Source organism: Podarcis gaigeae (assembly GCF_964106915.1).
Source record: "Podarcis gaigeae genome assembly, chromosome: 3".
In the NCBI taxonomy this organism is placed as follows: Eukaryota; Metazoa; Chordata; class Lepidosauria; order Squamata; family Lacertidae; genus Podarcis; species Podarcis gaigeae.
This window is the reverse complement of record NC_139680.1, coordinates 89316562-89339107: the sequence shown is the minus strand read 5'-3', so window position 1 is coordinate 89339107 and position 22546 is coordinate 89316562. Positions and strand designations below refer to the sequence as shown.

The following is a 22546-nucleotide window of genomic DNA, read 5'->3' as shown; positions in this document are numbered from 1 at the left end:
GGGAAGATCTGATCATTGTCCTTTGTTCCAGACCATGCTGAATCCACTCCCATATGCAAGTTCTTTGTGATCTTGATTGTCTTCTGTCTAGGACCATAAGGGTTGGCATAGCAACTGGGCAGGGCTCCTGTGGATGTGCTGGCCTGGCCTGTATCAAACCTTCCCCATTTTGTAGTCCTTCCTTCATGGAGTAAAATAAAAGTGGAACAGTGCAAATCCGATGTATGGTTGATTTTCTATGAATTTATAATAGAAGTGTAGTGTATGTAGTGTGTGAGTGTGAGTGTGTGTAAAGTTTGTACAAACTGAATGATTTGGGGGGGGGGGGCGGTTTCCTGCTACAATCCATTCTAGTCCAGTATAATCTCCTCTGAATGAATCTTTCAAAGGTCTACAACAGAGATCTTTTTAGCTATGAGACGCGGGTGGCGCTGTGGTCTAAACCACTGTGCCTCATGGGCTTGCTGACCCAAAGGTCGGCGGTTCGAATCCACACGATGGGGTGACATCCTGTTGCTTGGTCTCAGATCCTGCCAACCTAGCAGTTCAAAAGCACGTCAATGTGCAAGTAGATAAATAGGTACCACTCTGGCGGAAAGGTAAACGGCGTTTCCTTGCGCTGCTCTGGTTTCACCAGAAGCAGCTTAGTCAGGCTGACCACATGACCCGGAAAAACTGTCTGCAGACAAACGCCGGCTCCCTCAGCCAGTAAAATGAGATGAGCGCCGCAACCCCAGAGTCGGTCATGGCTGGACCTAATGGTCAGGGATCCCTTTACCTTTACTTAAGATCTGCTGCACACAAACAAAGAATCATGGAACTATAGAATTGGAAGGGACCACAAGGGTCATCTACTCCAACCTGCTGCAACACAGGAATCTTTTGCCCAAAGTAGAGCTCAAACCCATGACCCTGAGATTGTTTGATGCTCTGCTGACTGAGCTTACATGTGGTATATTACTGAACTGTGGGCTCTTCCCTACGGATATTGGATGACTTTAAAAGAGGATTAGACAAATGCATGGAAGACAAGGTTGATCAGTGGTTACAGCAAGCTCCTTTGAGAGCATGCTTTCAGAGGAGGTTGCTGTAACTGCTGATCAGCTGATCAATGGTTACAATGACCTCCTTTGACAGCTTTCAGTCACCTGACATCATTGTAACATCTTGGCGACTGACAAGCAGCACTGCTGCACCCCTGTCAAAACTGGCCCACTGGAGGTAGAGGAAATAAGGATCCAGTTCTCCACTCCTGATATAGGGAAAGGCATTTCTTCAGATATTTGGTCCACAAGCAGTTTAGAATTTTCTGTGTCAACATCAGCACCTTGAACTGGGCTCAAAAAAGTATAAGCAACCAGCAAACGTGCCCCAGGATCAGGGCTATTTGGACCATACAACTTCCTAACAGCTGCATTCTGCAAGAGTTGCCACTTCTGAACTGTCTCCAAAGGCAGCCCCATGAAGCATGCATTACAGAAACCCAGTATGGAGGTTACCAGCGCATGGGTTACTATTGGTAGGCAATCTCTGTCCAAGAATGACCATAGCTAGTGCATGCCGGCAATGATGGCCTTGTTAAGCTGGTCAGATAAAAACATGAAATACATGGGTGCTGACAATGGATAAATGCCCCAGCATGTGCTAACTGGCTAATTACCTTGCTTTTAAGTTGTTTTTTTATGCTTTTATTGTATGGTTTTTAAAGTATTTTTATTGCTGAAAACTCCTCTATTTTTTATGGTTTAGCAATATACATATTTTTATAAAGAAATAAACAAACTATTCTGTATATTGTATTGAAATCATCCATATAAATTATTGCTAAGGAAACGGAGTTCAAATTCACAGGGGAGGATTTATCAATGCAAGCGTTACAAAATGTGGGCACCCCAGAAAGCACAACAGAACATAGAAAGCATTCATTTTGTTTCTTTTCAATGAAGGTGTTTTGCACCAGGTGCCTGCATAAGAATACAAGGGTTGCTTCTTAAAAAGGAGTGCACTGATGGAAATTATCCCAACTGTTTATGTGCTTTTCTTTCCGAACAGCAGAAGGAGATATTGAGCTACCTTGAAAACTGCTTCCAATTCTTTATACAAAACAAAACACCAATAACTTGGGATGCCCACTGAGTGAGGTTCCTGTAGTGGTAAGCAACAGATGACTGAACAAGCGTAAGGAGTAAATTTCCTCTCAACGGTCACTTGAATTGGTTCTTCCTGTGTGGTATCAGCCATTCAGTGTGCAGAATTTATTCTGAGTCTCCTAAGGTGATGACTTCTCTTTGGAGCCACAATCATCCTAAAGCCAATTTCATTTCCTCCTCCAATTGACTTCCCACGGTGGTTCATAGACTCATGTAATCTTCTTCCCTCTTTCAGCATGAGACTTTGTCCATGCAGCAACAGTATGAGCCACAGCACAGGAAAAGAACTGTATATTCTCCAAGTATAAGCACAAGTGCATTGAGGACAAGGCATGAGAATCAGCTTGGTGACCAGTTGCTTGGAGTCATCTTCTGCAATGATTGCTTTACTTTTTGGCCAGGCTATAGTGTAAGGGGAGGCAGGCAAGGTGCGGGGAACAGGAAAGGTTATGTGGGCATTGCTAAATGAAATCCAAAGCTACTTAGCCCTCCTTTGTTCCAGAGATTGAGAGCTTCTCTAGCTGTGAAAACTAGTTTAAACTTTCATCTGCAAAGACAGTATGCTCTGTCAGGCCGAAACAGCAGGTCAGGCTTCCCGAACCCAGGTTCCTGAACCCAGGGAAGCAAACTGGAAGTCATATGATGAATCATTGTGCAGAAGTGGATGCTGAATTAGATGGAGCTTTGGTCTGATCCAGCAAAGGCTTTCTTAGATGCAGTTCTAATAATAATGGCTAGTCCTTCTACACAGAATATGAAAACACTTCCAATTATAGATGCACATGGCAGAAAAGATTAAGCATGGCTCAGAAGAAACCCAGGAACTCCAGATGTCCACTTAACACAATCTTGCAGAGATCATGCTCAAATGTAGTTTGTCAACTCCTCAAGGCAGAAGGCCAGCTTTTTTAGAGTGGGTGAGAGAGGAGTCATGTTACTCTGCAAAGCACCATGTATAGCAGGGGGAGCCAATGAAAGACCCTCCAGATGTGCTGAAGTTCCATCAGTCCCAGCTGGCACAGTCAATGGTCAGGGATAATGAGAGTTGTAGCCCTACAACATCAAGCCTGGATAACTCAGTTGGTTAGAGTCTGGTGCTGATAATGCCAAGGTCGTGCATAATTTTGAAGCTATACTTCCACATTATTTTTGTTCCACTGAAAAGGCATCTCATGGACAAAACATTTTTTTATCCAGATCCTTCCTGTTGCAATGATTGTTTTCTGCCTTTAATTAGCTGTCTTTGACCACAGGAAGTCCTCCCAACATCTCATCTGCACATAACCTGGCAACCTTGCTACGGTGATGGAATGTACTGAACTGACTGTGGGGACAGCCTCGTATATCAAAATGCAAAATGTGAGTTGGCAGACACTGTAGTAATGATTAAGACGTTACTAGTCATGTCTTCAGCATGTGTATCATATCAACAGATTTCGTGGTGCATGACTAAAATGTACTATCAACAGCAGCAGTTCATCTGAGAGGAAGCATTTGTCATATTTGAGGCTGAATTGCTGTTCCTTTCTCTTACAACTTTCTTAGAATAATGGCTTTATGCCCAATGAACAGTCATAACTGGAGCTTCTTGAAAATTTTGCCGTTTCATGTGCACCCGTTCAAAGGCGCAGAAGCCCCGGCTGAGGGATAGTGGATGGACCGGCCCACCTGTTAGGCAGAGTGAGGCTGCTACCTCCAGCAGTAGATCTGGAGTGTCATAAACAGGCAACAAATTGTTAGTAGCTATTACTACTACTATTTCTATTACTACTACAGCTTGGAAGGTGCTTGTGGGGTTCTATGCCTCCATTGCCAAATTAACTTGCTCCATCTCAGACAGCAAAATGTCTTGGGCTGGCTTAATTATGAAGGCAGGGAAAAGAGAGAGAGAGGGAGGGAGGGAGGGAGAAGTTCATTGGAATAACCTGCCCCCATGGGTGGAATCCAATTGGTGCACTCATGTGGAACTTTTGCCCTTCTGTAGGCATGGCCAGTAGCAGGGATCATAAGACTTGCTGTCCAATGACTTCTGAAGGAACACAGGTTTATCATAGCCCTGCACTAACCAAAGCACAGGTCTGAAAATCAGTTCTAGAGTGTTGGAAGACCTGCCAGAATAGGCTGAGAAGTGATGTGGGGAGTTTTAGGAGGAGAGGGATTGGCAAAAAATAATCTCCTCATCTCTTTGTTAGCAGATACTGCCACTGGATGGAGTGTATTCCGTTAAATGTTTTAAATCAGGGGTAGGCAACCTAAGGCCCGTGGGCCGGATGTGACCCAATCGCCTTCTCAATCCAGCCCGTGGACGGTCCAGGAATCACCGTGTTTTTACATGAGTAGAATGTGTGCTTTTATTTAAAATGCATCTCTGGGTTATTTGTGGGGCATAGGAATTAGTTCATCCCCCCCCCAAATATAGTCCGGCCCACCACACATGGTCTGAGGGACGGTGGACCGGCTCATGGCTGAAAAGGGTTGCTGACCCCTGTTTTAAATCTTTTTCATGCCTCCCTCAGAGCACATCAAAGAACAAGAAGTAGGGAGGGCACATACATGTGGGAGAAGCAGCAGCAGCTTAATGCCAGAGTCATCTGCCTCCCAATTTTATTGATCTCTGCCCATCCCACACCTCTAAAAATTGCCTGAACTGGAGGATCTGTGATGCATGCGCCAGATATAAACCCAGTGAACAATAAAAACAACCTGGCTTAATTCTTTCCTTTACTCATCGGTCTGCAAATGAAGGACAGTGTAGGCTGTATTTCCCCCCAAAAAATGGCAGCCTGGAGCATGCCCAAAGGCCTGAAAGTGAAGCACCATCTATCTCCTCTGCTGCTGACTAGCCAAACCCTGTAGCAGTCTAAATCATAAGGCTCCATGAAGATCTTTTTTTTTTATTATAATATTTATTAAATTTTTGTTTGACAATAAAGATATATAAAAAAAACCATACCAAATTCAGATATCCTCATTTCATAAACATCCTTGGACTTCCTCACGCCTCTTGTTCCTACTCTCTAAACTCATAAGTTTTACCAGCAAATTATTAACTTAATTTAATTTGTCTATTAAAATTTCCCAATATTCAAATCTCAAATTTAATCTTTTAAATTTCTCTTGTCAAAGGTTAATTATAGAGTACCATTTATCCACAATTTATCTTATTTTTCAATTACATTAACTTTTACACATATAGATTATTAATTTGTTGGAGCCCTGATGTTGCAGATCTTACATTTTTCTTAACATTCATACAGTTTACAATGCTTTTGTAGATAGTCTTTAAACTTCTTCCAGTTCTCCTCCTCCAATTCTTCTCCCTGGTTTTGGATTCTGCCGGTCATCTCATCCAGTTACATATAGTCCATCAGTTGGCTCCATGAAGGCTCCATGAAGATCTGCTCATGAAATGGAACAAGAGTTTTGAGACTTTATATCACATAGGTGACCATGGGAGTAGCCAGGATTTATGTTGGTGAGGGGGAGGCTTTATGTTATTGGAGGGCAATAAGTTAGGTATTTTTATTCATTTACTTGATTTTAGGGGGAGCAGCTGCCCCCTGCCTCCCCTTGGCTATGCCTATGTAGGTGACCCTATTTTTGTGATTGTGTACATACACCAAAAGCATTCACCCCACTGTCTCTAGGTGCCTACAAGGCCTTTGCCCCCCTGGAATGGGATTTTATCCCTGAAGTTTCATGGAAATACCAAATGGGAGAAAAGTTCATACAAACCATCACTACTAAATCTTATCAAGAGAACTATGTCAGTGTGCTGTAGTGGTTAAGAGCGGTAGATTCGTAATCTGGTGACCCAGGTGCAGGTCTCCGCTCCTCCACATGCAGCTGCTGGGTGACCTTGGGCTAGTCACACTTCTCTGAAGTCTCTCAGCCCCACTCACCTCACAGAGTGTTTGTTGTGGGGGAGGAAGGGAAAGGAGAATGTTAGCCGCTTTGAGACTCCTTAGGGTAGTGATAAAGCAGGATATCAAATCCAAACTCCTCCTCTTCTTCTATGCTACACTCCGCACTTGTTCATATGATTCTCAATCCATAAAGCTGGTCACGGAGACTAAACAGGCGATCCCCCCTCACCCCACTCTGGAACCACTGGCAATTTCATTCCATGGTATAATGCATGTCCAAGGCCAACAGATTGAGGGTTAAGAACATAATCATATAAGGCTCTATGCAGACAACACTGCCATTAGGCTGAGTGACTGTTGTGAGCTACATCACATTTAAAGACAGATGAGAAAATGGTTGGCTTAAAAATTAGCTTTGAAAACTCCAATATTATGTTTTCAGTATCAAACCAAGAGATCAATTACATCTTCAGAAATTATTGAGTAGTTGAATTCATCCCCGGTCCTTTCAATGCTTGGGACTAAATATACCATGAAAGTTGAGCAAATCATATGACCTAAATTCCCCCCTTGCTGATACAGTGAACAAAGAAACTGATTAAACAATGGAAAAACAGGAACTTACAACTCCTTGGGTGGTTTGCTGCAGTCCAGATAAAGGTCATACAAAAATATCTCTACCTATGCAAGTTCCATACATCGTGCTCTGGTTGGTGCAGCTGAAGCAATAGCAAAACATTCTAAATGACTATGTATTTCAAGGTAAAAACCTAGGTTCCCATTGAAACATCTGTATGTTGAACCAGCTGGAGGGTCATAGGGGCTCCTAAGCTTGGTCTTATACTATGCATTCTTTCAGCTCTGCATTATTATCACCATCCTTACAAAGACATCTAAACATGGATCAATATAGAAGTAATTTGTTAAAAGGAAAATGCATATGGGTACAACCCTTGCTTAAAAAATAAAAAATAAACTTAGCTGACATTCAAAACCTCTGTATCAAAAATACCTTCTCTATACGGAAAAAATCCCTGACATTGCATCTCACCTCTTATTACTCACCATCCATCAATTCAAAATGATGCTCCTAAAGGAACAACATCGTCCTGAAAGAATGAGCGGCATTTTAAGCTGTTGGGAGCTTACAAGAACGAAAGTGTTATGTACTGAACTTCTCACCCTGGGCCAGCAGGGGGATAGATAGTTTTCACTCAGGTCCACTCAGGGATTGAAAGTGACGTTCAGTGATTGGATAGTTACAGAAAGTGGTTACTGTTGCGTTGTAGTGGAGCTCTGTATAAGCAGGCTGGCTGAACCCTTCAGTTCAGTTCTGTTCTGGCCTGTGAATAAACAAGAGCTGTTTGAAGAATCGCTGTGCCGTCTGATATGTTCACCCACAACTTAACAGAAAGAACAGTCACTATAGAGCAACTTCAAGCTGATATTGGAAACCTAAATGGTTAAAAGCAGAGGAACCCTGCCAGAAAAAAAGTTAGACTTTGTTTGGTCCGTGTTTTCATTACCAAAGAGTGTTTGCAGTCTGAGCTATACTGTGTACAAGGCCATAGTAAGATATTTAGTCCTACTTCACAGCATTTTTTTCCAACCACTGCGATAAGCAGCATTGGAATATTTCTGGAAAAGGAAGACACAGGAAAATTAATTAGCTTTTTCAGGGCAGTTCTGTGAGTAGCCTTAGAATCCTGTTGACAGGAATGGAAGAATATTGCTTATGAATAAGAACCTAATTATCTCCTCCCATTGTGAGAGTGCTCTCAGTACTCTTTGTGCCACATCAGCCCCTTCCTTAAAAAAACAAGCCTACTTTTCATCAATATGTGTGGAATCTGTCCAAGGGTAGGGCAGAGTTACCTCAGGCTTTTGTACCTGATTTTGCTGATCAAAGGCAGAATCTCAGTCTAGCTCTTGCCTGCATCTGTCTCCCACTCTAGGAACAATGAAGCTCATATCTATGTACAATTGGAGGCACAATAACATGGGTTCATCCATATCAGTTAATTACAAGGTAGCTTCAGCCACTTACATTCTCTGGCAGTCGCAGGAAGTTAATAGGACAACCTCTCAAGGTTTATAGCAATGTTCCAGACGATCGAGATAATAAAGGGACATCCAGGAAAGTTTTTGCTAAGTGAGTTTCCAATGGAGGCAAGAACATAAAATAACATTAATAAAGTGAATCTGTTTATTCACATGCATTTATTTAAATATTTATAAGCTGCCTTTCTGGGCTGAGGTAACCCAAGGTGGCAAAAGAAACGCAAGCATAAAAATATACAGAATTTGAAACAAAGCTTAATAGGTTCAAAATAAACAACCCTGGTGCATCAAATTATACCTCCACCACTTTGAAAAATCAGTTACAGAGACAAAGCAGTGAAACATCAGTACAAAAGAATCAATAATACACTTCAAGGACCAAAGAGTCTTGTGGTATCCAACAGATTTTTAAACAGCATAAACCAGAGGTGGGCAACATGGAGCTCTGCAGATGTTTTTGGACTATAATTACCATCAGGCCCAGCCTGAATGGCCAATGGGCAGGGATGATGCTGTTGTTGTTGTTTAGTCGTGTCCGACTCTTCGTGACCCCCTGGACCAGAGCACGCCAGGCACTCCTGTCTTCCACTGCCTCCCGCAGTTTGGTCAGACTCATGCTGGTAGCATTGAGAACACTGTCCAACCATCTCGTCCTCTGTCGTCCCCTTCTCCTTGTGCCCTCCATCTTTCCCATCATCAGGATCTTTTCCAAGGAGTCTTCTCTTCTCATGAGGTGGCCAAAGTATTGGAGCCTCAGCTTCACGATCTGTCCTTCCAGTGAGCACTCAGGGCTGATTTCCTTAAGAATGGATAGGTTTGATCTTCTTGCAGTCCATGGGACTCTCAAGAGTCTCCTCCAGCACCATAATTCAAAAGCATCAATTCTTCGGCGATCAGCCTTCTCTATGGGGGCAGGGATGATAGGAGTCGTTAATTACTGGTCATGTCAGCCTTTGTTTCTTAATGGCTTATCCCCAGTCAGCTATGCCAAGGTGGGCTAACTTTGGCTTTTTTTGCACAATATCTTTTTGGGTGTGATCACCCACTTGTCCAAAGCCAGCTGCCGCCACTGAACCCAAGCTGCCTGGAAATTTGCTTTAAGAGGTAAAAATTCCCCTTGTTGTAAATAAAAATATGCCCTTTTCCCTTATGGGGTATCCAAGAGTCCTTACATAGGTTCCCTATTGGTAGGAGAAAATAACACAGGCCAACCAGAGAATATTGAGAAGCAAAGCAGCTAGTAAGCTTGATCTTTATTGATCTGTTGCAGCAGGGTGCTCCCCCCACAGGAGAGGAGGAGGACCCAGAACAATGGCCTGCAAGGCCTTATAAAGACTATTGAAATTGCCACCCTGTAGATCAAGACCACCCCCAGAAACATTATGCATTCATCACAGAAGGGGTGTAACCTAAGACCACCCCTCAGATAAGGCGGTCTAAAACAGAACATTTGCATGTTGTTTTTTCCTGTCGCTTTGTTTATTTCCTGTCTGGCAGGTTACTTGATTGGATTTCTTGGGGAGCCTGGGCAGTCTTGTAATGATAAGGCTCACACCCTTATTCAAACACAGATTAAGACAGGATTTGTGAAGAAAGAGACAATGGGGAGGCTTTTCCATTTTGACTATGCAGAGAAACATTTGCTCAGTTTAGGAATCAAAATGGTTCCAGGTTGGCTTTCCTGTGCTGATCTATGTACGTGTGGTTATGAACGTTGCCATATATCTAAAACCATAAAATTCCTATCACACCCTGGATGGGTATGTAGGCCCCCCCCAATAAAGGATTATCCTAAACTTAACCCAGCAGTGTTTGGCACAGTTTTAACCAAAGCTTGAATAATTATTCTACCAATTCCAGAAATTATGAGTTCCCCTGCACCCACAACTCAGGGGTTCTTAATGCATTTTTAAAATGTGACACCAGAGGGAGCTGCAGAGCACCTAGCAACAGGCAGCAGGGAGACAGAAAGAAACCAAGGTAAAAAAATGCTAACTTCAGCTTTTGAAAACAGATGCCTTGTATAAAACTTGAAAAGCACAAAAGTTGAAACTGCTACATTTATTTTAAATCACAAGAATAAGTAACAACCCTTCTCAAATACAAAAGAAAATGCTTTAGCACACAAATCATTTTGAATGATCTCCTGAGATGTGATGTTAAAATTCAAGTCTCTTAAAAGTGCTGATGCTTGGGCATGTCCAATGGATCTCGTTGCCAAGACAACTAGTCTCTTTTGCAGCATTGCTGAACGTATGTAATTTTTTAAAAACAAGTTTGAGCTTTGAGATACTGAACTGCGTTCAAAATATAAAAGTAAAATATCAGGAATTTAGAAGATAAAAAGGTAAAGGTACCCCTGCCCGTACGGGCCAGTCTTGACAGACTCTGGGGTTGTGCGCCCATCTCACTTAAGAGGCCAGGGGCCAGCGCTGTCCGGAGACACTTCCGGGTCACGTGGCCAGCGTGACATCGCTGCTCTGGCGAGCCAGAGCCGCACACGGAAACGCCGTTTACCTTCCCGCTGGTAAGCGGTCCCTATTTATCTACTTGCACCCGGAGGTGCTTTCGAACTGCTAGGTTGGCAGGCGCTGGGACCGAGCAGCGGGAGCGCACCCCGCCGCAGGGATTCGAACCGCCGACCTGTCGATCGGCAAGTCCTAGGCGCTGAGGCTTTAACCCACAGCGCCACCTGTACAGGAAAAGCTAATCTGTATAAAACTGTGCCCACCAAAGGTCAGTACTGCTTCCTTTTAGGGTCTGCACCCTGGGCAGCTCCCTAATAATAGCACTGGGCTTGCCCATGACTTTATATGTGAAATTAAGATATATATTTTTGCACCTCCTTGAATCACTTTACGCTAGTGTACACAAGATTGGTTCGCCATTTTTTGGCCTTCAGAGATGGCTAGCCACCTCTGCGCAAGGCTGGCGGTTGGGGATGCAGGGAAAAATACAAAAACGAAGCTGGTGGTGATTGCAAGCCATAAAATCAGCTTTAAAGACACATTTCCAAGGCGGAAACTGCGCCCTGGGGTAAGTGTGAGCCAAGCGCTGCTACAGGTATCGGGTAACACTTAAGTCAAGGTTCTGAGGCAAATAAACAACCAGTACCTGGGATCAGCAAAAGCAAAAACAATCACCCCAAACTAAGCCACATTATAGCGCCGGCGGCCTTTAAGCGTCGCCAACAGAGACCAAATAAAGGTACGGTATTCAGCTGCTCGGCGCCTGGCTCTTTAAGGAGTCCCCGCTTCTCTCCTGCTTTGCGCCCCGCCCCACCTCGGCGTCCGCGCGGCGCCGGCAAGGAGGAGAGCCGGGAGGCGCGGCACGTGCCGGGAGGGGCGTGGCCACCGAGCCAGCATGGCGGCGGAGGAGGCGAGGCGCCGTTGGGGTGGGGCGTGGCTTCGAGCGGGGAAGAGGCGGAGCTAGGGGCGGGGGCGGAGGAGAAGGGCCGGAGAGTGAGTCTCACCCAGCCAGCTGAGTTGAGAAAAAGAGAGAGAGGCCGGCGCTGTTTAAGCGGCGGCAGGGGAAGGAGACGCGACACCCCCCCCCCACAGTCGGTCAGTTGGTTGAGGCCGTCGCGTGGCCAGTCAGTCGCAGGTAACGGCTGTTGCTCGCGCCGGGCTCGCTGGGGAGGGGGGGAGGAGGTCGGTCGGGGAGGCGGGTCGCTGAGGAGGTGGGGGCTGCTTGCCTGGCTGCCTCCTTCCCGTCTCTCCCCCCCTCCCTGCTTCGGCGAAGACCCTTGTGCGTGTAGGTGTGGTGTTTTCCTGCGTGTTTTCTTAACCCACGCGCCAAACGCTCCCCCTCCCCCGTTTCCCCCCTCCTCCTTACTTCGCTTGAGGAATAAACAATAACAGCCTCCCTTCCCCCCAAAACCAGGCCCCTCCTTCGCGTTGTCACAATAACGTCCTCGCCCTCCTCTCCACCCACCCCCTTGTCCCTTTGCATCATCCCGCTGCGGCCGCACCCCCCCCCCCCGCCAACTCCTCATCCTCCTCCACATCCTCGAGCGCAATAACAAGCCCTCCTGCTGGAGCTTGGGCGGCCCAGCCTCCTCCTCCTCCTCCTCCTCCAGCCCTGTCCCTCCCCGAGAGCGCAAAAGGCAACGTCGGCCGCAACAACAACGACGACAACAACACAACGCCCTTTGTGCAGCCTCAGCTGCGTAGAAAGTGTAAGCTCTTTTTCTTTTTCTGTCGCCACCCATGGATCCCTAACCTCAACGAAAAACAGTGAAGGGTCCTGTCGCGCTTGGAAAGCTTGCCGATTTTATTGGGGGCCTTGTTCCGCTGCTGTTACTGTCTTATGTAGCTGTTGCATGACTAGCAAGTTTTGTCGTGTTAAAAAGTCTGCTCTCTTTGTTTTCCTCTTCCCTCTTTCTTTACCTTCTCGGAAAGCTGCTTTTCGTGTCTGGACGGCCGAGTCTGTTTGAGATGTTCACAAATAGATCAATTACTATAGCCTCACACACTTAACAACTGTAAATTACATATGTTGGAAAACAGGTCAGGCTCTGCTTCAGGTCTTTTCCTGCTTTGCTTCTTTCCCCTACCCTGGCTGCATTATTCTGTGATCCAAAACAGGCCAGGGACAATAACTTTTCTCTCTCGTTTTGCCTTAAACAGATATTGGCACCTTGCTTTTCAATTCCAGGAGGACACCTGCTCAGAATTATTAGTGCCCCCTTCACTTCGATGTTCCAAATGCTCTAGTTTTGGATTAGTATGGTCACTTCCTTGATTTATAATCCTATAAGCAGCCTCAGCGTTCTTCCCATAATTTACAAATACATGAGATCAGTATTTCCCGGAGCAGAGTCTTGATAGGAAGTTTATTTGGGGGGGGGGGAGAGACTGTTGATTTGCTTTTCTGACTGCGTGGTACCAGTGACTTGGGGCCCACAGGTCTCCCTTGTCAGCTGTTTCCTCTTATTTGTTGTCAAATCGCCTGTGCTTCTGGGAAAGTCTCATTCTCAAACCAGACATGGGCAGAACCTTTGCTGATTGGATGTCGTAGGCCATGTGACCAGAATCAGGGTGCGCTCCCTTCCTCCACCACCTTCTTTGTGTGTAATTACTGTTTTGGATAATAAGAGCAGGACCGTATGTTCTGGGTCTTCTGGGGGAGGCGGCAGAAACACACTCCTCTTGCGGTGCTCTGCAGTGGCTGTTGAGAGAGGAGGATCCTGCTGCAGTGAGGGTGCTGCTGCTGTTACTGCTCTCTTCTCGCTTTACTGTCTACCAAATAGAGCAGCTGCCCAAGTGATTAAAACATTATCAGAGCAGAACAGGCTCTGCTTCCCTTCCCTTCTAATGTTTTAGTTCTTTATCCCCAAGTATGGTTGTATATGACTCATAATGATTTCTGCGTTCTTTGTAAAGGGTGGATTTTTTTTATTTAACTGTTCAATAGTGATTTAATTCTTTTTCAGATCCTTCCTACCTCCCCTTCCTGGTGATGTATCACCTTCTAAAATCTCTTAAGGGTCACCGTATAATTATGGATATTTAGGGGCTTTATTTTATATATATTACCTTGAGCTCAAACTTTAAAAAAGTAATTTAGTGTTGATAACATTTAGTACTCAGCATCTCATTGAAATCAATGGCTGGTTCAAACAGACTTTACCTCATGTTGTTCAGCTTACTGTTGTGCAACAAGGTACATTTTGCAAACATACTGAAAGCATTGTATAAAGTTAAGTAACAGTAAAGTGTTTGAAGCACTTTATTTTGATTCTCCTTACAGCAATCCTATAAGACAGGTATATGTGAGGCAGAGAAGGTTTGTCATGAGGTAGTGGAATGTGTGAAATATGAATTAGATACTACCTATTTTTTATTATCAGTCTCTTACTTTTCTATCCCAGTAGTAGTACCAGTATGAAATACCACATTGCAAACAGCTCTTCTCCCATGATATTGAGAGGAAGAGGAAACCTGTATACCACTAAAAAAAATTCCTTCCAGTAGCACCTTAAAGACCAACTAAGTCAGTTCTTGGTATGAGCTTTCGTGTGCATGCACACTGTGTATCTGAAGAAGTGTGCATGCACACGAAAGCTCATACCAAGAACTGACTTAGTTGGTCTTTAAGGTGCTACTGGAAGGAATTTTGTTTTGTTTTGACTATGGCAGACCAACACGGCTACCTATCTGTACCTGTATACCACTGTTTTGTACCCTCATACGTGGCCAGAGCATTCTCTGAAGGCACAAGATGCAATCACTTTGCTGCAGCTCTAGATGTGATCGGTGTCTGGGTGGGAGACTTCCTGGGAAGTGACTTGTGCAGACTTATTATTCTACAATGGATGAAAAAAGATAAGGGAAATGGGAAAGTAATTTCCTTTTTTTTGCTGAACTCTGAAACCTGTGGACCAGGGGAAGCCTCAATGATAACAAAATTATAGAAAGTCAGTGCTCTGTGTTAAGGATTTCCCAGAGTTCTTGGAATTCCTAAGTAGGGAAAACCCTACATTAGAGCAGTGTTTCCCAACCTTTGGTCTCCAGCTGTTTTTGGACTACAACTCCCATCATCCCTAGCTAGCAAGACCAGTGGTCAGGGATGATGGGAATTGTAGTCCAAAAACAGCTGGAGACCAAAGGTTGGGAAACACTGCATTAGAGCTCCCATAGCTTAAATAAGTTGCACGTTATCTCAAGCATGCGTCTTTTGAAATTGTACTTAAAGGACACATGCAACCAATGTATTTTATTTACAGAAAAACAATTTTCATCTTATTCTGGATCTGGACTCTGATACTCCACAAACAACTGTACTTATTTTACATGCCTTTGTATCTTGTTTTGTTTTCTTTTTCCTGATGCCCTGTTACAGCTATTTTTCTTACTTTATACCTATTGAAAATGAAATAATATTTACAAAAACCAACCATGCTTTTCTGCTGCTAAAATACTAGTGCAATTGCCCTTAAATGGCTGAGCAGTGGTGGTAGAATTGGGTTACTCCCAATGCATGGACACCAAATACATTTGGGACCTCTTGAGCTTCTTTGCTTCAGTGTAGCGGCACAGAAGAATACTTATAACCATGTTTAGCTTTTAAAAGTCAATAAAATTCCTAACTCGCAAAAAAATACTACACCATAGGCCTGAAAATAGTATGTTAGTCATTTGTGACACTGATTGCTTTAAAAGAAGAACCAGTTAACTTCTTGGTGGAATCAAGTCTTTTATAAGTTGACCCCCAGCTTATGTGCATTTATTTACCTTGTGTGAATTCAACTTTACGTGTTTGGCCGGGAGGGGGGGGGAGTAAAGGGGGGGCAGGTTTCAGGGGGAAATAATTGGCAATCCCTCCATCACACTCATCTTGGGAGAGTGTTCAGAGGTGCAGGGAGAGTATGCTTTGACTATACAGTGGTACCTTGGTTCTCGAACTCAATCCATTTTGGAAGTCCGTTCGACTTCCAAAACGTTCAAAAACCAAGGCGTGGCTTCTGATTGGCCCCAGAAACAATGCCAACAGCTGAAACGGATGTTTGACTTCTGAAAAACATTCGCAAACTGGAACACTTACTTCCAGGTTTGTGGCGTTTGGGAGCTGATTTGCTTGTCAGCTGAGGCGTTCGGGAACCAAGGTACATGATTTTGGCTTTATACATTATCCCTGGAACATAACCCCCATATTAGTTGAGTCAGCTGTATACCATGCAAGGGGTTGTTTAGAAACTTTTGACTATATTTAATTTTGAATCCTTTGTTGTTAGAGTTAACTGATTATCTGTTTCATTTTCTTATCAAAGACAGATAATGTTAATAACTGGGAAGCAATTTTGTGAGATTTTAAAATGAGTGCTTAGTGTTTTTACATATAAGTTGTCATCTCCAAACCCTATGAAAATAGTTGTAGTACATCATTTCCATTGACATCTAGTGAAAAGTTCAGTGCACTTTACATGTAGAAGTTCCAAACAGTTATGCATATTGGTGGCATTTAAGTGTATAGGAGCTCATTTTAGAAATTTAAATATTGTGTAAATTGAATAAATATGAGTGTAAAATATCCATTATTTGCTTAATTATTTTTTAAAAATAATCAGATTACTTTTATCTAAAACAAGCAGGAGAATTGTAATGCATTGTTGAATGATGTCTATAAGAATGTGGGAAGGAAAGCATCTCATTCATAAGTAAAACCTGCATGTGCAAGGAGGCCTGGGTCTTCTAGGTTTCCATTTTGCAGGAAAGTAGAATACAGCCAGTATCCTGGGCACTTAAGTAAATTATACTGTCTGAAGTGTTGCTGTTGTCTTTGTCTTTCCCATGGGACCAGAAAAGCAGAAGTCTTTATGGCAGGAACATGATGTTAAAAAATTATTTTGAATCTCCTTCATATACATCTGCGTTTGGGGAGTTTTAGTGACATTGGGTAGAAAAGGCAGAGTAACAGAAGCCAGGTTATTGTAGCAGATGTTCTCAAACTTCCAAGTAATAGTTGAGCAACTTACTACACCAGTACTCTGGCCATAGAAGGGTGGGTAACAGTATGAGATTGTTCTCAGTGTTAGAAACTCAGATATATTAGCTAGATGCCAAATAGCTCCTTAAACTAAGGTTACAGTCACCAAAATGGAATGTCTAGTTGCCATTTTGGGGTATTGGTGTCTGAAAACAGTCCAGATCCAATGATCCCCAGGCATGTACCTCCAGATGGTGAAGATTGTCGGACGCCATCCTGGCACCCAGGTATCTTCACTTGGTTGTAAGTGGTCGATAGCCAGGTGCAAAATGCACCTGGGTAATTTTGAACACTTGATTGTTCTATTCAGGGGTGTACCTTTGCCAGTAGTAAAATGGCTGGATTTGGAATCTCCAGTATTCTGGGACAATGCATTAGGCTTCTTGAAAGGGAAAATACCTTAATTAGGCTTGCTGCATTGTCTAGCCATCTAATGTCTTCTCTAACTGGCTGTGGCTTCCCAGGATCTTGGGCAGAGAGGTATTTCCCAGCATTGTGACCTAAGGTTCCTTTACCTAGATTTACCTTCTAGTATGTTCATGTATTTAGATCTTTGCTTCTTAATCTGAAAAAGTTATGTGCCTTTAAAATTTGCACCAGCTCATTAGAAAGTGGTGCCAGGTTTAGAATATAAATATCAGCATGGGGGGGATAGGGTGTAAACTAGCCTTTTAATTGAGCACAATAATTACATGTAGTCAATGCTAACTTCTTGTTTAAACCTATTCAAGTAGTGGTAGGAATTGCCTTACAGCAGTAAAGAAAAAGGAATGCCCATTTAGAATGAGTGGTGGCACCAGTTTCAAGAATAACTTAAGTACTTGAACCCGTTTCAATTCATGGAAAAAAGGATCTGTATAAAAGGAAGAAAATGTTGAAAAGTTTAATGATTGGTTGCCCTGAGCTATGATTTTCTAAATTTAGTCTCTAGCATGAATACTCAGATCTTTGTGCTCAAATTGTTCATTTTAATAATAGGTTGTTTATCCAAATTCTACATATAGCCCACACAAGAACAGAAGTGACAATATAAAACAAAAGGAAAGTCACAGTGTGTTTGGATTTCTCTTCTCTCTAGTGCACTCTCTCTTTTCTTTTATGCCCCGCCCCCCGGTTAATCACTTCTACTTGGTGGGTTTTGATTGTTCAGCTTGCATCATTCTTGTGAGCCATTAGTAGTATTTGTTGTTTTATAATATGCATTCAGGATGTATGGTTATAAGTTTATAGGCACCCCATCCCTGGCTATAGCCAATATGTTCGTCAGACAAGCTTGCTTTCACATAAATTTATTGTGTGCCATTTTAAGCCAGTAATGGAAAACTCTTGCTTATTAACTAGTTTCTCATAAACTTTCAGGCTTAGGGTTGTTGATAAACCCTTTTTAGAAGACATCTGAAGGCAGCCCTGTTTAGGGTCGTTTTTAATGTTTAATGCTGTATTGTGTTTTTAATATTTGGTTGGAAGCTGCCCAGAGTGGGCAGGGTATAAATATATTATTATTATTATTATTATTATTATTATTATTATTATTAATTGAACTAGGACAGCACTGGGAATATTTGACTTCCCTAATGTAAGTGACAGCTTCTGTTCTTAAGAGTATTTTTCATGGCATACTTGAGCTTCTTAAGCTTCAGGATAATGGATGATATCCAGTGTTAGTCATACACAGGAGGAGATTCACCTGGTTTCTCCCACCATTCCTCTGCATCCAACTAGTCCCTGACAATTTGATACCAGGGATTAAACCTGGGACTTGCATGCAGACATGTTCTATATCATTACGACATAGCCCTTTTCCCAGCTACTCTTTCTCCTTGGGCCCATCCATAGTCTTCTTTCAGCACCTCTGTTTGCTATACTTGGCACAGAACCTATGGGCCAAACTAGATATTTAAAGGATTTTTACCCTGCTCTTCAGTTAAAAAGGCTCCCAGAATAGCTTGCAAAGTTCAGTAGTAGAACAGTCCCTGTCCTCAGGCTTACAATCTAAAAGGCAAGAAGGAAAAAGGATTGAAAGGGGAGAAGAAAAAGCAAATGGACATTAGTTCTTAGAGTTCTTGAAATGATAAACTAGAATGGAAATTGTTCAAGGCAAGGAGGAGCCAAAAGTTGCAGGCTTCTCAACAGAGATAATGGAGAAGCCCTTCTGTCCCATTTCTTCCTCTGCTATAGCCAGTCACATGTGACAATATTCTGACTCCTTGTCAAAGAAAAGCAATTTTGGTTGCTGCAAGTTTCAGCAGAGGATTAGCTGGGATAAGGGGCTGCTGCACAAAATTGATTTTGCTCCCCACTGCTTTTCTATCAGGAGGGTGTGTGTGTGTGTGGAGAGGAGAATACACAGATTCTGTATTCTAAATGTAGCACTGCTGGATATTTACTCAACAGCTCTTACTGGAAATCTCTAACATAAAAACATGTATTCCATCCCATCTTTTTTCAAAGGTGTTGACATAAATTGGTGGCATTTTCAGCTTTGCTCTTTCTCTCTCCTTTTAGGGCTGTAGCATTCTTTAAAAATGGGCCGGATTTTCTTGGATCATATTGGTGGTACTCGCCTGTTTTCCTGTGCAAATTGTGACACAATCTTGACCAACCGCTCAGAACTCATATCTACTCGCTTCACAGGGGCTACTGGTCGAGCCTTCCTATTTAACAAGGTTAGTTAAAGAGACCTGCAACTCCTTCTTAAGTGCCACCACACTCTGTTCCTGCAGTGTCTGTTGTGGTGAAACAGAATTGCACGCTGGAGAACAATGTGATGTTAACAGTGGCTGAGGTTGTAGAATGCATGCTAAGTGGTTAACAAAATGTGTAGCTGGACCTTTCTGGAAAAAAAGTCAGCCCTCAGTTCCAGATTTGAAATGGAAAAGCAATAAATGCCGAAGCACTGCATACAAGAAAGTAAGCAAAGCCAACTTGTGAAATACTCTTATCATTGTCTGAAAGTCAAAGTCACATTTATAGGGAACCAACTGGTGAGAGGGATTATCAGAGGCCTATAATCCATAGTTCATTATAAAACACTAGGCAACTGTATTAATTTAATTAATTAATATAATATACTGAGTGTTGTCTACTTTTTTCTTTGTAGAGCTCCTTTCAAATTTCCCCCAAATCAGTGGTTTGCTGTATTAGGCTGGGGCAGTTTTAAAATCTGGCACTGTCAGCTTTGGCAGCAGGTGTACTGGTCTGGATGCTTCTTTCACAGAGTGCCCCAGTAAGGTCATTATTGTTAATGTGTCCCTGCAGTTAGAGATGAAGCTCTAAGCAATTCCTCTGTAGATTAACTACACCTCAAATTCTTTCTATTCCTTTTATCTGCTACAGGTAGTAAATCTGCAGTACAGTGAAGTCCAGGATCGGGTCATGCTCACTGGACGCCACATGGTTCGTGATGTGAGCTGCAAGAACTGCAACAGCAAGCTAGGCTGGATCTATGAATTTGCCACTGAAGACAGCCAGCGGTATAAGGAAGGCCGTGTTATCTTGGAAAGAGCTCTAGTCCGAGAGAGCGAGGGGTTTGAGGAGCATGTTCCATCTGATAACTCATGAATGAACATCTCAGTTGTCTCCAGGCTTTCTCTGTTGAAACTTTAAAAAGAGAAAAATCAACAACAAAAAATATACTTACATACACTGTCACCTTAGCATCAGCGTTGGATTCATGAACTAGAGCGTGGGAAAGATTGTGAGAGAATTTCAGGCGGAACTTTCCTTTATTTCTTTCTCCTTTTTTTAATCCCTTTCAGTTCATAGGGAATGTTGAATGGATGCTGTAACTTTGCTTTTTCTCTTAAAGTCTCAGATATGTAAGCATTTGAAGTTACAAATCCTCTGAAAGCAATTTGGAATATTTCTTTCATTTGAGAGAATACAGTTGGATTTTAGCTTGTAAAACCTGTTACATCAAAAGGAAAATTTTAAGTGTAGCAATCTTTTAATTTATTTCAATTTTTTGTCCTTCGTTTTAATTCGATTTTAGCCAGACTTTTCACCTGATCTGCTGGCTTAAGAGGTCCGAATTTATGATGAGTGCTAAAGGTTCAGTGTTTAGTCCAGTTTGTGCTGGCCGTTGATTCATATTCTTGTTGGGGTTCATTGGTAGTACAGAGCCTGTGCTTGTCTGTACCTTATTTTTTTTTGTAACCCAATTTTTTTCCCATTCCTCATTTACCTAAGCACCCCTTCCACCATAAGGCTGGTGTTGACTTTTTTTTTAATAGGGCAAAACTGCTTGTCTTCTCAGTTTCCTGATGTAACTTACCTAATTATATAGACAAATGGCTGTCCGGTCTTGTGTTGCTTCAGAACTATGTAGGTAGTGATGGGTGGGACTTGAGCAGTTGCTGCAGCTTTTTTCTTTTGTTTATTTGTTTGTTTCTTGGCTGACTTCCTTAAATAGAAAAGTTGCAACTCCTAATCTGAGAATTTCCCTCTTTTTTAATCCATAGCTTTGCATTAGAAACCTAACTATAAGGAAGAAGGGCATGCCAGCATGTACAGCCATGCCTACAACTAGGCATCTGATCTAAATCTGTTTAAATGGCTAACAACTTGTCTTCAAATGCTGCTTCTGATATCAAAGCTCTTACTCTTAGTTGCATCTTTCCATTGTGGTGCTGCACCTTTACTGCTTTCACCAGCAGAAATTCATCTGGCTGTACTTAGTCACAGGTTATCTGTTGCTTCCTGTAGCAGTTACTTGTGTTGCAATACTGGATCTTGCTCACCCGAAAAACCTTTCTGTAGACTCTTTACTCAGGGGTGCCCAAATGTTGCTGCCAGCATGGCCTGCCAAGCTACATTTCTTGGAAGTCCCAAGACCTGCATCTTAAAGATATTAATCACAATTTTGTACTCTCCTTGTCAGTACCAGTTACTTCCTAGACAAGGTTTTTGCCTTACTGTAATTGATCCTCAGCAATCAGATAGCACCTGTTATGTTCTTCCACTGAGCAAGGAATGCAAATAAAGCATCCATATATCTGGAGGATCAGTAGTCCTTACTTCAGTCCTAACCACACTTGCACAGGCTGGGGCGAGGGGTTGCCTTTGCAAGTGCCTTTAGGAATACTGTTCCATGAGCCATGCCTCCCATATATAACTTGCAGACTGGATGAGGAGTTGTATCTTGCACTCCACATGTGGCATTCTGGCCATTGAGCTGTAATTTGGGCACCCCTCTTAGCTTGATAAGTAGCTCTAATATGCAACTTAGAGGAGCAACATGTAGATTTGTGTACTGGAGCTAAGTCAAATCAGGATACTTAAACAAATAGTGTACTTGTGCCTCAGATGAGTAAACTTTACTATTGATTTCAGTAGTTCCCGATTATTTTAGTAACTTAACTGGCAACTTGTGATTGGCAGTCCTTGATGTACTCTACATGTATTTTTGATGTTGCAGTACAATAAAGTATGTTTTGTCCTGCATGGTCTCCAGCTCTATGCTTCACTGGCAAGAACACTTCTTGAGACTTTTTTTTTTGCTTGTTTTAAATATACAAATGTAAGGAAGGAATGGCAGAGATTTTACAGTGGAAGGAGATAGCTGTTGTATATTGCAACACAGCTTGGTTGGAACAGTCTGCCTGGCTTCCTGTAATGGAATCTCTTTTTGGTCTCTCCAGGCCAAAATAAAACCTTCCTTCTCAGGTGCAAGCTATGACAGCAAGAATTTATTTTGCTTTTTAAAGGGTGCATTATTACAAGTAGGTAAAATAACATGGATTGCTGTTTTCAATGGAGTAGGGTGCATAGCAGATTCATTTCTATTTAGACAGTGCATACCTTTTTGACTACAAACATGCATCTGTTAAAATTGTCCACCTTCTGCTCCTCCTCAGAATTGGATGCTGTAGGATGATCAGCTGTTCTGTTTGACAGTTTGGTTCCATATAATAAAATTTCTTCAGATTGCCATAGCTTTCTAGAATCATATTCAACAACCATAAATACATCAATAGATGATAT

At 42.7% G+C, this 22546-nt stretch overlaps 1 protein-coding gene and 2 long non-coding RNA genes across 7 annotated transcripts; 1 reads left to right on the top strand and 2 right to left on the bottom strand.

Moving 5' to 3' along the window:
• Positions 1-10123: 10123 nt before the first annotated feature.
• On the bottom strand, positions 10124-11357 carry LOC310841706. Its single transcript, XR_014562713.1, has 2 exons — positions 11192-11357; positions 10124-10374 (listed from the first exon to the last, which is right to left on the bottom strand). It is a non-coding gene; the product is annotated as an uncharacterized lncRNA (long non-coding RNA).
• On the top strand, positions 11346-22004 carry YPEL5 (yippee like 5). Of its 5 annotated transcripts, none has more exons than XM_083732876.1 (3): positions 11346-11680; positions 19070-19230; positions 19901-22004. In XM_083732876.1, the coding sequence occupies exons 2-3, from the start codon at positions 19090-19092 to the stop codon at positions 20123-20125; spliced, it is 366 nt and encodes a 121-aa protein (XP_083589002.1). In that variant the 5' UTR covers positions 11346-11680; positions 19070-19089; the 3' UTR covers positions 20126-22004. The 5 variants fall into 5 exon arrangements, with proteins under 5 accessions (XP_083589002.1, XP_083589000.1, XP_083589001.1 ...); XM_083732874.1 differs by having other exon boundaries at positions 11500-12254; XM_083732875.1 differs by lacking the exon at positions 11346-11680 and adding an exon at positions 11709-11830.
• Positions 12270-15358, bottom strand: LOC310841604. The gene is made up of 3 exons (XR_014562587.1): positions 14683-15358; positions 14242-14538; positions 12270-14019 (listed from the first exon to the last, which is right to left on the bottom strand). It is a non-coding gene; the product is annotated as an uncharacterized lncRNA (long non-coding RNA).
• Positions 22005-22546: the final 542 nt, after the last annotated feature.